The sequence below is a fragment of the Lolium perenne genome, chromosome 4 (genome assembly GCF_019359855.2).
Source record: "Lolium perenne isolate Kyuss_39 chromosome 4, Kyuss_2.0, whole genome shotgun sequence".
In the NCBI taxonomy this organism is placed as follows: Eukaryota; Viridiplantae; Streptophyta; class Magnoliopsida; order Poales; family Poaceae; genus Lolium; species Lolium perenne.
The window spans coordinates 354,129,944-354,143,717 of NC_067247.2; the positions used below are offsets into that span (position 1 = coordinate 354,129,944).

The 13,774-nt window shown below is 44.2% G+C and overlaps 1 protein-coding gene across 1 annotated transcript; it reads left to right on the forward strand.

Annotated features, from left to right (window-relative positions):
• The first annotated feature begins 9,796 nt into the window (after positions 1–9,796).
• Positions 9,797–13,546, forward strand: LOC127296937 (nuclear transcription factor Y subunit A-6). Its single transcript, XM_051327185.2, has 7 exons — positions 9,797–9,956; positions 10,851–10,907; positions 11,019–11,144; positions 11,312–11,424; positions 11,524–11,592; positions 12,742–12,915; positions 13,022–13,546. Exons 2-7 carry the CDS (start codon positions 10,883–10,885, stop codon positions 13,232–13,234), a joined length of 720 nt encoding a protein of 239 aa, XP_051183145.1. The 5' UTR covers positions 9,797–9,956; positions 10,851–10,882; the 3' UTR covers positions 13,235–13,546.
• The last annotated feature ends 228 nt before the right edge of the window (positions 13,547–13,774 follow it).

A 13,774-nucleotide genomic window follows, 5' to 3' on the forward strand; every position in this document is an offset into this window, starting at 1 on the left:
CAAAGACTTTACTTGGCACAACAATGCAACAAAACTAAGATAAGGAGAGGTTGCTACAGTAGTAACAACTTCCAAGACTCAAATATAAAACAAAAGTATTGTAGTAAAATAAACACATGGGTTATCTACCAAGAAGTGCTTTCTTTATAGCCATTAAGATGGGCTCAGCAATTTAAATGATGCACTCATAAAGATGAGAGTTGAAGCAAAAGAGAGCATCAAGAAGCAAATTCAAAACACATTTAAGTCTAACATGCTTCCTATGCATAGGAATCTTGTAAATAAACAAGTTCATGAAGCATAATGCAACAAGCATAGATAGATAAAACAAGTGTAACTTCAAAAATTTCAGCATATAGAGAGGTGTTTTAGTAACATGAAAATTTCTACAACCATATTTTCCTCTCTCATAATAATATCCAGTGGCATCATGAGCAAACTCAACAATATAACTATCACATAAAGCATTCTTATCATGAGTCTCATGCATAAAATTATTACTCTCCACATAAGCATAATCAATTTTAGTAGTTGTAGTGGGAGCAAATTCAACAAAGTAGCTATCATTATTATTCTCATCATCAAATATAGGAGGCATATTGTAATCATAATCAAATTTATCCTCCATAACAGGAGGTACTAAAAGACTACTATCATTATAATCATCATAAATAGGAGGCAAAGTATCATCAAAGTAAATTTTCTCCTCAATGCTTGGGGGACTAAAAATATCATGCTCATCAAAGCCAACTTCCCCAAGCTTAGAATTTTCCATATCATTAGCAACAATGGTATTCAAAGTGTTCATACTAATATGTTCCATGGGTTTTTTAATTTTCGCATCAAACCATCCATGTCTTAACTCAGGAAAAATATTAAAAAGCTCCATGCATGTTGCTTTCCATTATGCCAAACTAGTGATAAACAAGAAACAAAAAGATGCAACTGCAGGATCTAAAGGAAATAGCTTCGAGTACTTACAACGGCGCCGGAAAATAGCTTAGTAGCCGAGATCCGGAGTGTGAGTACCTTTTACCTTTCCTCCCCGCCAACGGCGCCAGAAAAGTGCTTGATGTCTACGGGTGCTTCTATTCTTGTAGACAGTGTTGGGCCTCCAACAGCAGAGGTTTGTAGAACAGCAACAAGTTTTCCCTTAAGTGGATCACCCAAGGTTTATCGAACTCAGGGAGGAAGAGGTCAAAGATATCCCTCTCATGCAACCCTGCAACCACAAAGCAAGAAGTCTCTTGTGTTCCCAACACACCTAATACACTTGTCAGATGTATAGGTGCACTAGTTCGGCGAAGAGATAGTGAAATACAAGTGGTATGAATGTATATGAGCAGTAGTAACGGCACCAGAAAATAGCTTGATGCTCCAACTGGCGTGTGGTTGATGGTGGTAATATTGCAGGCAGTACAGATGTAGTAAAACAGTAAACAAGCGATGATTGCAGTATTTGGGAACAAGGCCTAGGGATTATACTTTCACTAGTGGACACTCTCAATATTGATCACATAACAGAATAAATAGATAAATACTCTACTCTACACTCTCTTGTTGGATGATGAACACCACTAATTGTGTAGGATTACACGAAACCTCAATGCCGGAGTTAACAAGCTCCACAATATTCGATATTCATATTTAAATAACCTTAGAGTGCATGATAGATCAACACAACTATACCAAGTACTAACATAGCACGCACACTGTCACCATCACACTATGAAGGAGGCATAGATCACATCAATACTATCATAGCAATAATTAACTTCGTAATCTACAAGAGATTACAATCATAACCTACGCCAAGTACTACACGATGCACACACTGTCACCATTACACCGTGCAGGAGGAATAGACTACTTTAATAACATCACTAGAGTAGCACATAGATAAATAGTGATACAAAACACATTGCAATCATAAAGGGATATAAATAAGCACTTCACTATGCTATTCATAACAGTGAATAAGTATTCTGTGAAATATAGCCTAAGAGACCCACACGGTGCACACACTGTCACCTTTACACACGTGGGATAAGGAGTCTCCGGAGATCACATAAGTAAAATCCACTTGACTAGCATAATGGCATCTAGATTACAAGCATCATCATATGAATCTCAATCATGTAAGGCAGCTCATGAGATCATTGTATTGAAGTACATAGGAGAGAGATTAACCACATAGCTACCGGTACAGCCCTTAGCCTCGATGGAGAACTACTCCCTCCTCATGGGAGACAGCAGCAGTGATGAAGATGGCGGTGGAGATGGCAGCGGTGTCGATGGAGAAGCCTTCCGGGGGCACTTCCCTGTCCCGGCAGCGTGCCGGAACAGAGACTCCTGTCCCCCAGATCTTGGCTTCGCGATGGCGGCGGCTCTGGAAGGTTTCTCGTACCGTGGCTTTTTCGTATCGAAGTTTTAGGTCAGGGACCTTTATATAGGCGAAGAGGCGGAGTCGGAAGGTCGACGAGGCGGCGACACTGTAGGGGGGGCGCGGCCCACCCCCTGGCCGCGCCGGCCTGTCATCTGGGGCCCACAGGGCCCTCCTCTGGTGGCTCTCGGGTGTTCTGGAAGCTTCGTGGGATTTTAAGATCTTGGGCGTTGATTTCGTCCAATTCCGAGAATATTTCCTTACTAGGATTTCTGAAACCAAAAACAGCAGAAAACAGGAACTGGCACTTCGGCATCTCGTCAATAGGTTAGTTCCAGAAAACGCATAAAATCATCATAAAGTATGTATAAAACATGTACGTATTGTCATAAAATAAGCATGGAACATAAGAAATTATCGATACGTCGGAGACGTATCAGCATCCCCAAGCTTAGTTCCTACTCGTCCCCGAGTAGGTAAACAATAACAAAGATAATTTCTGAAGTGACATGCTACCAACATGATCTTAATCATACTATTGTAAAGCATATGAGATGAATGCAGCGATTCAAAGCAATGGTAAAGACAATGGTTAAACAACTGAATCATATAGCAAAGACTTTTCATGAATAGTACTTTCAAGACAAGCATCAATAAGTCTTGCATAAGAGTTACCTCGTAAAGCAATATTTTCAAAGTAAAGGCATTGAAGCAACACAAAGGAAGATTAAGTTTCAGCGGTTGCTTTCAACTTGTAACATGTATATCTCATGGATATTGTCAACATAAAGTAATATAATAAGTGCAATATGCAAGTATGTAGGAATCAATGCACAGTTCACACAAGTGTTTGCTTCTAAGATAGAAGGAAATGGGTAAACTGACTCAACATAAAAGTAGAAGAAAGGCCCTTCGCAGAGGGAAGCATTGATTGCTATATTTGTGCTAGAGCTTTCATTTCGAAAACATAAAGAGAGCATAAAAGTAAAATTTTGAGAGGTGTTTGTTGTTGTCAACGAATGGTAGTGGGCACTCTAACCCCCTTGCCAGACAGACCTTCAAAGAGCGGCTCCCATGAAACATTTTGATTTTTGGGTGGCACTCCTTCCAACCTTTACTTTCACAAACCATGGCTAACCGAACCCTCGGGTGCCTGCCAACAATCTCATACCATGAAGGGGTGCCTTTTTATTTTAGTTTTATTTAGATGACACTCCTCCCCACCTTTGCTTTCTCAAGCCATGGCTAACCGAATCCTCGGGTGCCGTCCAACAATCACATACCATGGAGGAGTGTCTATTTTTTGTAAAATTATGAAGGTTAATTAATTTGGGACTGGGAATCCCATTGCCAGCTCTTTTTGCAAAATTATTGGATAAGCGGATGAAGTCACTAGTCCAGTGGTGAAAGTTGCCCAACAAGATTGAAAGATAAACACCACATACTTCCTCATGAGCTATAAAACATTGACACAAATAAGAGGTAATAACTTTTGAAGTGTTTAAAGATAGCACTCAAGCAATTTACTTTGGAAGGGCGGAGAAATACCATGTAGTAGGTAGGTATGGTGGACACAAATGACATAGTATTTGGCTCAAGGATTTTGGATGCATGAGAAGTATTCCCTCTCGATACAAGGCTTAGGCTAGCAAGACTATTTGAAACAAACACAAGTATGAACCGGTACAGCAAAACTCACATAAAAACATATTGCAACCATTATAAGACTCTACACCGTCTTCCTTGTTGTTCGACCCTTACTAGAAAATATCTAGACCTTAGAGAGACCAATCATGCAAACCAAATTTAAGCAAGCTCTATGTATTTCTTCACTAATAGGTGCAAAGTATATGATGCAAGAGCTTAGACATAATCTATATGAGCACAACAATTGCCAATTATCAAGTTATTCAAGACATCATACCAATTACTACATGTAGCATTTCCCGTTTCCAACCATATAACAATTAACGAAACAGTTTCAACCTTCGCCATGAAAATTAAAAGCTAAGAACACATGTGTTCATATGAACCAGCGGAGCATGTCTCTCTCCCACACAAGCATTTATTTAAACAAAAACAAAAATAGAAACAAACAGACGCTCCAAGTAAAGTACATAAGATGTGACCGAATAAAAATATAGTTTCAAGGGAGGAACCTGCTAATGTTGTCGATGAAGAAGGGGATGCCTTGGGCATCCCCAAGCTTAGATGCTTGAGTCTTCTTGAAATATGCAGGGATGAACCACCGGGGCATCCCCAAGCTTAGAGCTTTCACTCTTCTTGATCATATTGTATCATCCTCCTCTCTTGATCCTTGAAAACTTCCTCCACACCAAACTCGAAACAAACTCATTAGAGGGTTAGTGCATAATCAAAAACTCACATGTTCAGAGGTGACACAATCATTCTTAACACTTCTGGACATTGCCTAAAGCTACTGGAAGTCAATGAAACAAAGAAATCCATCCCACATAGTAAAAGAGGCAATGCGAAATAAAAGGCAAAATCTGTCAAAACAGAACAGTCCGTAAAGACGAATTTTAAAGAGGCACCAGACTTGCTCAAATGAAAATGCTCAAACTGAATGAAAGTTGCGTACATATCTGAGGATCACTCACGTAAATTGGCATAATTTTCTGAGTTACCTACAGAGAATTAGGCCCAGATTCGTGACAGCAAGAAATCTGTTTCTGCGCAGTAATCCAAATCTAGTATGAACCTTACTATCAAAGACTTTACTTGGCACAACAATGCAACAAAACTAAGATAAGGAGAGGTTGCTACAGTAGTAACAACTTCCAAGACTCAAATATAAAACAAAAGTACTGTAGTAAAATAAACACATGGGTTATCTCCCAAGAAGTGCTTTCTTTATAGCCATTAAGATGGGCTCAGCAATTTAAATGATGCACTCATAAAGATGAGAGTTGAAGCAAAAGAGAGCATCAAGAAGCAAATTCAAAACACATTTAAGTCTAACATGCTTCCTATGCATAGGAATCTTGTAAATAAACAAGTTCATGAAGCATAATGCAACAAGCATAGATAGATAAAACAAGTGTAACTTCAAAAATTTCAGCATATAGAGAGGTGTTTTAGTAACATGAAAATTTCTACAACCATATTTTCCTCTCTCATAATAATATCCAGTGGCATCATGAGCAAACTCAACAATATAACTATCACATAAAGCATTCTTATCATGAGTCTCATGCATAAAATTATTACTCTCCACATAAGCATAATCAATTTTAGTAGTTGTAGTGGGAGCAAATTCAACAAAGTAGCTATCATTATTATTCTCATCATCAAATATAGGAGGCATATTGTAATCATAATCAAATTTATCCTCCATAACAGGCGGTACTAAAATACTACTATCATTATAATCATCATAAATAGGAGGCAAAGTATCATCAAAGTAAGTTTTCTCCTCAATGCTTGGGGGACTAAAAAATTCATGCTCATCAAAGCCAGCTTCCCCAAGCTTAGAATTTTCCATATCATTAGCAACAATGGTATTCAAAGTGTTCATACTAATATGTTCCATGGGTTTTTTTAATTTTCGCATCAAACCATCCATGTCTTAACTCAGGAAAAAGATTAAAAAGCTCCATGTTGCTTTCCATTATGCCAAACTAGTGATAAATAAGAAACAAAAAGATGCAATTGCAGGATCTAAAGGAAATAGCTTCGAGTACTTACAACGGCGCCGGAAAATAGCTTAGTAGCCGAGATCCGGAGTGTGAGTACCTTTTACCTTTCCTCCCCGGCAACGGCGCCAGAAAAGTGCTTGATGTCTACGGGTGCTTTTATTCTTGTAGACAGTGTTGGGCCTCCAAGAGCAGAGGTTTGTAGAACAGCAGCAAGTTTTCCCTTAAGTGGATCACCCAAGGTTTATCGAACTCAGGGAGGAAGAGGTCAAAGATATCCCTCTCATGCAACCCTGCAACCACAAAGCAAGAAGTCTCTTGTGTCCCCAACACACCTAATACACTTGTCAGATGTATAGGTGCACTAGTTCGGCGAAGAGATAGTGAAATACAAGTGGTATGAATGTATATGAGCAGTAGTAACGGCACCAGAAAATAGCTTGAAGCTACAACTGGCGTGTGGTTGATGGTAGTAATATTGCAGGCAGTACAGATGCAGTAAAACAGTAAACAAGCGATGATTGCAGTATTTGGGAACAAGGCCTAGGGAGTATACTTTCACTAGTGGACACTCTCAACATTGATCACATAACAGAATAAATAGATGAATGCTCTACTCTACACTCTCTTGTTGGATGATGAACACCACTAATTGTGTATGATTACACGAACCCTCAATGCCGGAGTTAACAAGCTCCACAATATTCGATATTCATATTTAAATAACCTTAGAGTGCATGATAGATCAACACAACTATACCAAGTACTAACATAGCACGCACACTGTCACCATCACACTATGAAGGAGGCATAGATCACATCAATACTATCATAGCAATAATTAACTTCGTAATCTACAAGAGATTACAATCATAACCTACGCCAAGTACTACACGATGCACACACTGTCACCATTACACTGTGCAGGAGGAATAGACTACTTTAATAACATCACTAGAGTAGCACATAGATGAATAGTGATACAAAACACATTGCAATCATAAAGGGATATAAATAAGCACTTCACTATGCTATTCATAACAGTGAATAAGTATTCTGTGAAATATAGCCTAAGAGACCCACACGGTGCACACACTGTCACCTTTACACACGTGGGACAAGGAGTATCCGGAGATCACATAAGTAAAATCCACTTGACTAGCATAATGACATCTAGATTACAAGCATCATCATATGAATCTCAATCATGTAAGGCAGCTCATGAGATCATTGTATTGAAGTACATAGGAGAGAGATTAACCACATAGCTACCGGTACAGCCCTTAGCCTCGATGGAGAACTACTCCCTCCTCATGGGAGACAGCAGCGGTGATGAAGATGGCGGTGGAGATGGCAGCAGTGTCGATGGAGAAGCCTTCCGGGGGCACTTCCCCGTCCCGGCAGCGTGCCGGAACAGAGACTCCTGTCCCCCAGATCTTGGCTTCGCGATGGCGGCGGCTCTGGAAGGTTTCTCGTACCGTGGCTTTTTCGTATCGAAGTTTTAGGTCAGGGACCTTTATATAGGCGAAGAGGCGGAGTCGGAAGGTCGACGAGGCGGCGACACAGTAGGGGGGCGCGGCCCACCCCCTGGCCGCGCCGGCCTGTCATCTGGGGCCCACAGGGCCCTCCTCTGGTGGCTCTCGGGTGTTCTGGAAGCTTCGTGGGATTTTAAGATCTTGGGCGTTGATTTCGTCCAATTCCGAGAATATTTCCTTACTAGGATTTCTGAAACCAAAAACAGCAGAAAACAGGAACTGGCACTTCGGCATCTCGTCAATAGGTTAGTTCCGGAAAACGCATAAAATCATCATAAAGTATGTATAAAACATGTAGGTATTGTCATAAAACAAGCATGAAACATAAGAAATTATCGATACGTCGGAGACGTATCAGCCCTTACGGGCCATTTTCTTAGGGCATCTCGCGACGCATTTTAGCGTCCGCGCGCGTCCGTTTGCGTCGACCCTTTTGGTCGAAATCGACCGCGCGTCCATTTGCGTCGGGGGTGGCTCCAGCGGCACGACCCATTTTTGTAGGACGAATCATTTTTTTAAACATGAAACATAGTTTACATACTTAAAACATAAAAAATAAACCTAAACGCCTACTGCTCCTCGTCGCTGTGCTGATCCTCGTCGTTGTGCTGCTCCTTGTCGCTGTCGAGCACGATGAGCTCCGGTATGACCCAAGGCCAGTTGCCATCCGGGGGAGCGTACGCCGGGCACGCCGCCGCCGGTGCTCGAGGTTGAGGAGGCTGCGGCTGTGGCAGCGGTGGAGGCGCCCAGTGCTGTGGCTGTGGCGGCGGTGGAGGCGCCCGATCGCGGGCCGTGGCGGCGGTGGAGGCGCCAGCCGCGGCTGTGGCGGCGGTGAAAGCGCCGAACTGCGGGCCGTGGCGGCGGTTGAGGCGCCCGATCTGCGGCCGTGGCGGCGGTGGAGGCGCCCACCGCTGCGGCGTGCCGGCGGTGGCGGAGGCGCCGCCGACTCCAGGAGCGCCTGTCGAAGTGCTTCATCCGCTGACAGGCCCGGTACGTACGCCAAAGCTCCGAGTCGATGGCGTACGCCGGATCGTCGCGGAGGTCCGCCGGCAGATACCGCCTCCTGCGCCGGATCTCCGCCGTCCGATCAGGCTCACGCGCAGGTACTGGAGGGATGGGCACCGGGCGGGTGAGCCGCCGCCGCCAGTACGACGCCGGATCAGCGTCGTCGCACGACATCCATTTGCCGTGCATGAGCCTCCCCACCGTGACGGGGAGCGGGATGTTCTTGGTGCCGCTGCCAGAGGCCTCGAAGTCGTTTTTCTTCCCCATGGCGCTGCGGCGGTGGTGGTGCGAGTGGAGGCGTGGTGTGGGTGAAGGAGCGACGCGGCCGGTGGACATTTAAGGGCGGCCGCGCGCGGGATACGATGCCATTGAAGTCGGCGCAGAAGCCCAGCCGCCGCCCGCCAATGCGCGCGCAGAACAGGCAGCCGCGCCATTGATGGCGAAGCCTGCGGCCCAGACGCGAAAGCGCTGACCGCCGAAGCGGTGACCTCGGTGCAGACTCGCTGCCAGGCGGCCCCGGTAGAGACGCGAGCGGACACTTTGCGCGTCCGCGCAGCGTCCGCCGAGACGCAAACCTGGTTTGCGTCTCCGCGGATGGCCCTGTCACTTTGCGTCGCGCCGCTGGAGGTGGTGCACGACGCATTTTCGATCAGGCGGACACAAACGGTCGCTCAGCGTCCGTTTGCGTCGCGCCGCTGGAGATGCCCTTATGCCATCCTCTGGGCGACTAGTCCACCTCCCCATTTTCTGTCCATTTACTAAGATTGCTGTCACCTCCCCGCAAAAAAAAAGAGAGAGATTGCTGTCACCTCAGTTGATCTTTCGTCGAGATGGTAAAATTGGGATATAAGTAAAGCATGGTTGCCAACTTGACACGGTAAGTGATGTGGCGTGCCACGTTAACTGACTTCGCTACTCCATTTACTAAGCCTGCAACAATGAGTGAACATGTCCTGCAACAATGGCTGCAGTTTAATCTCTTGCAGCAACTTTGCCTGAAACAGAGAATTCGATTCCGATTCAAAGACTCTACTGCTAACCAAAACTCGAGCTAGTGTTAAAATGTTTTTGCCTTTTTTTTCTCAGTTCACCGAGACAATTTTCTTGCCGGTTAACAGCCCTTTGCTTTATCCATCAGTATTTTATTAATCTGGTAGGTGAGTGGACAGATGGAGGGAAAGATAAAGCCAACAGAAAATAGTACCCCCAGGCAACAAGAGAGAGAGGAGATCACAGTGGAGAGAGAGAGAGAGGGGCGGAGACTTGCAGAAGAGAGAAGCAAGTTGCGGTCGTGCGGAAGAGGCGAAGCAAGGGGGAGAGAGGAGGGAGGGGTTGCCGGAAAGGGGACATGCTCCCTCCCGTCGCATCATCTCGCAGGTTGCCTCCTCTCTCTCCCCCTCACCCTCTCCTCTCCTCTCGCTCGCTTCTCCTATTTCTTCGCCGGGCCGCGCAGGAGCTCTCTTCTTGCCATTGCTGACCGTTTCCTCGGGGTATCTTGCTGGATCTGCCGGGTTTCTCGGTGTTTGATTTGGTTTCGGCTCAGGATTTGGTGCGGAGGCATTCCTGGGCTGAAGTGAGCCGGTGGTTGCGGCAGTGTGGCTGGCCTTGTGCGTCCATAACTTTTACTAGTTGCTCTTCTGTTTTGTTGAAGTAGAATTTATTACTAGTTAAAAACTTGGTACTATCACTTAGGCGAACTGAAATCTCGGTGTTGGAGGATTCAGATGGAAAGTCAGCTCTGAACCTGTGATCTGCAGCTCAGTTCACTAAATCTAGTGTTTCGGTTGATCATGATTGCTGGCTGAAAATTTAACAGCTGTCAGTGGGGGAGAGTCCCTGGGTTTATGAATGGGCAATTCGGATTTTTCTAGTCCGGGAACTAGCAGATCCTGCAGGTCACGTTTAGAATTTCCGATTGAGGTGCCCGGTTTGATGCAAAGTGCTGATGTGGAATTTAGAGCTGTACCAGCAGATACATGGATCAGTACAACAACATTTGACATGTGCGTCATCGCCAACTTTTGTGAATTTAACGGGCCACTACTGGCCGCATGTTGTGTGGCTGAAGCTCTTTAACTGAACATGAACAGCTCTAGTTTTTTTTTTTTTTTTTTACAGCGAACAATTCTAGTATCCCTTCATGTTTCAGCGTTCTATATTACTTGGCAGTAGACATATCTGTTGCTAATCTCTTGTTCTGTCTATCTTCAAAATAGTTTTATTCTGTTGCAGTGTTGTTGTGACTGACCTGCCGCCTACTTATATGGACAGATTGAACTGAAAAGCAGAGTAGAGCCCATGCGATGAGACACAAGGAAAATATGCATGGTATTGTTCAATTCCAGTGTTGCCAGTTCCACTCTCCTGCTTGACTGTCTCTCTGATCTATACTGGTTCCCTGCAATTAGAGTTATAACGGCTTCTGTGATCTTCTGGCAGAGAATGGCACGATCATGATTCAGTTTGGTCATCAAGTACCCAATTACGACTCGTCAGCTAGTGATTCTCCTCGAGAAGTGTCCGGAATGAGCGAAGGAAGCCTTAATGAGCAGAATGGCCAATCTGGTTCGCACTAGACACGCCAAATATGTTTTTCCTGAATTAGTCACAATCTTGTAATATCTTCTGTCCTGCAAATAAAGAAAGAACAGTATCCAAATAGTAATGAGAAGGGGGATATTGATGGTTGCAGCTCTCATATTACATTGGTTTTCTCCTTGCACTAATACTAGGTAATCGAAATGGTTACACGAAGAGTGATGAAGGCAAGATGATGTCGGCTTTATCTCTGGGCAATACAGATACAGCATACACACAGCCAAAGCCTGACCGCGCTCATCCCTTTGTAAGTCTTGGTTGTGTTGCTCACACATTCACTAATTTTTTAATTTCAATTGCTTGTTAAGGCAAGTATGTGAATTCTGCAAGATGTTTACCTTTTCAGGCCATGCCATACCCGTATGCTGACCCTTTCTATGGTAGTGCAATGACGGCTTATGGCTCACATGCTATTGTGAGTGATATTTATGCTATCCATCCTGTTCTTTCACTAATTTCATCTATTTTATGTTCTAGCCTTAATTATTTCTGTTGTGCTTGACAATGTAGCTTATTTACCTTCTACTACTGTTTGGGTTTTTTATATAGATGTATGCGCTTTAGGTATTTTGCAGCGGCTAATTGGAATGACTGTTGATGAAGAACAGAACATGGTTGCGTTTAATTACACCAATTTGACCTACATCCAAAATTTCAAGCATGTGCCTTATTTTCCTTCTGCAACTGTTTGGATTTATTAGTGCAAGAATGTGATCTAGATATTTTGCAGCAGTTAATTGGAATGACTGCTGAGATAGAACTAAACATGATTGTTCTAATTACACTACTCTGACCTAAAGCCAAAGTTGTAATGGTGAGCAGAATACTGGCAGCCGCGACTTATTTGATTTGAGAAGTGATGACATCGCCATCCCTGTCCCAGATTTACCTTGTGCTACTGTTTGGACTTTTGTGTGCAAGCATACACTCTAGGAAGTTTGTAGCGGCGAAATGGAATGGGTGCTGAGACAGAACTAAACATGGTTGTGCTCAATCACACCAATTTCACCTGAAGTCAAATTTTGAATGTCTGGCTGCATAGTGGCGGTTGCAGCTTATTTTGATTTTCTTTTGAGGAAAAGCTTATTTTGATTGAGAAGTGATCACATCACCATCCCTGTCGAAGATTTACCTTGTGCTTCTGTTTGGGATTTTATGTGCAAGCATACGCTCTAGGTATTTTGCAGCGGCTAACTGGAATGGGTGTTGAGACAGAACTAAGCATGATTGTGCTCAATCACACCAATTTCACCTAAAGTCAAAATTTCAAAGCTCGGCTGCATAGTGGTGGCTGCAGCTTATTTTGATATTTTTTGTTTGAGGAAATGCTTATTTGGATCGAGAAGTGATCACATCGCCATCCCTGTCACATCTTTACCTTGTACAGCTGTTTGGGCTTTCTATGTGTAAGCATGCGCTCTAGGTATTTTGCAGCAGCTAATTGGAATAGCTGTTGAGACAGAACTAAACATGATTGTGTTTAATTGCACAAAATTCTATTAGGTTTAATTCTTGTGTTTCAATGTTACTAACTCATCTGCATCTAATGCAATAATTAAAATAGATGCACCCCCAGATGGTTGGTATGGTACCGTCCGCTCGAGTGCCACTACCAATTGAACCAGCTGCTGCCGAAGAGCCAATCTATGTAAATGCGAAGCAGTACCATGCCATTCTCCGAAGGCGACAGCTCCGTGCAAAGTTAGAGGCTGAAAATAAGCTGGTGAAGAGTCGCAAGGTATTTTACGGGTCCATTGGTCCTTCGTTTCTTTCTTTTGCTTTCTTTCCATGTACAAATCTTAGCGTGCACACGCTCCCAACATAACGTCCATGCCTTTGTTCAGCCGTACCTCCATGAATCCCGGCACCAGCACGCGATGAAGAGGGCTCGGGGAACAGGAGGGCGATTCCTCAACGCGAAGGAGAAGTCCGAGGCTTCCGGAGGTGGTGGTGCCGCTATGGCGAGGCCTGGCCACACCGGCGTCCCCGCAAACGGTGGCATGTTCTCGAAGCACGACCACAGCTTGCCCTCCGGCGATTTCCATTATCGCGCTTGAGGGGGCGCTTGAGGGGGGCGGCGGCCCCTGGCAAATCATCCTTGGCTTATGTGTGTTTGTGGTGACCAGCAATTCGGTCAGATGCTGTGTAAACTGTAAGATTTGGGGAGTGTAGTTGTTAGTTAGTACGCTGTCGTGTTTGACTGACACTCGTTCTGTTGTTGCTGCTCTGGTATCTCTGGTTTAGCTTGGAGGCGGTTTAGCTGCCGCCATTCCTGTGGTGATGCTTAGGCTTGTGGCAAGTAGTATGGACTGCCGAAACGGCACCTGTTTGTGTATGATGCTAATAATTTGCAATGAGCATTCCTGTCAGTGGGATGCATTGTTTTTTGTGCGTGTATTGCCTTATTGGTTGTTGTTCCGTCCCTCTTGATGAAAGGCGGATGCTAGGCGTCGGTGGGCAGATAGTTTGCCCTAAATCGGTTGTCCTCCTAGCCATTTTTTTTTGAGATGTCCTCCTGGCCATTGGATGGGACATCTAATGTCCGGAACCAGATGCAACACAGTTTTGCAGTTTGATCCTCGGTTCTTGCAAAATCA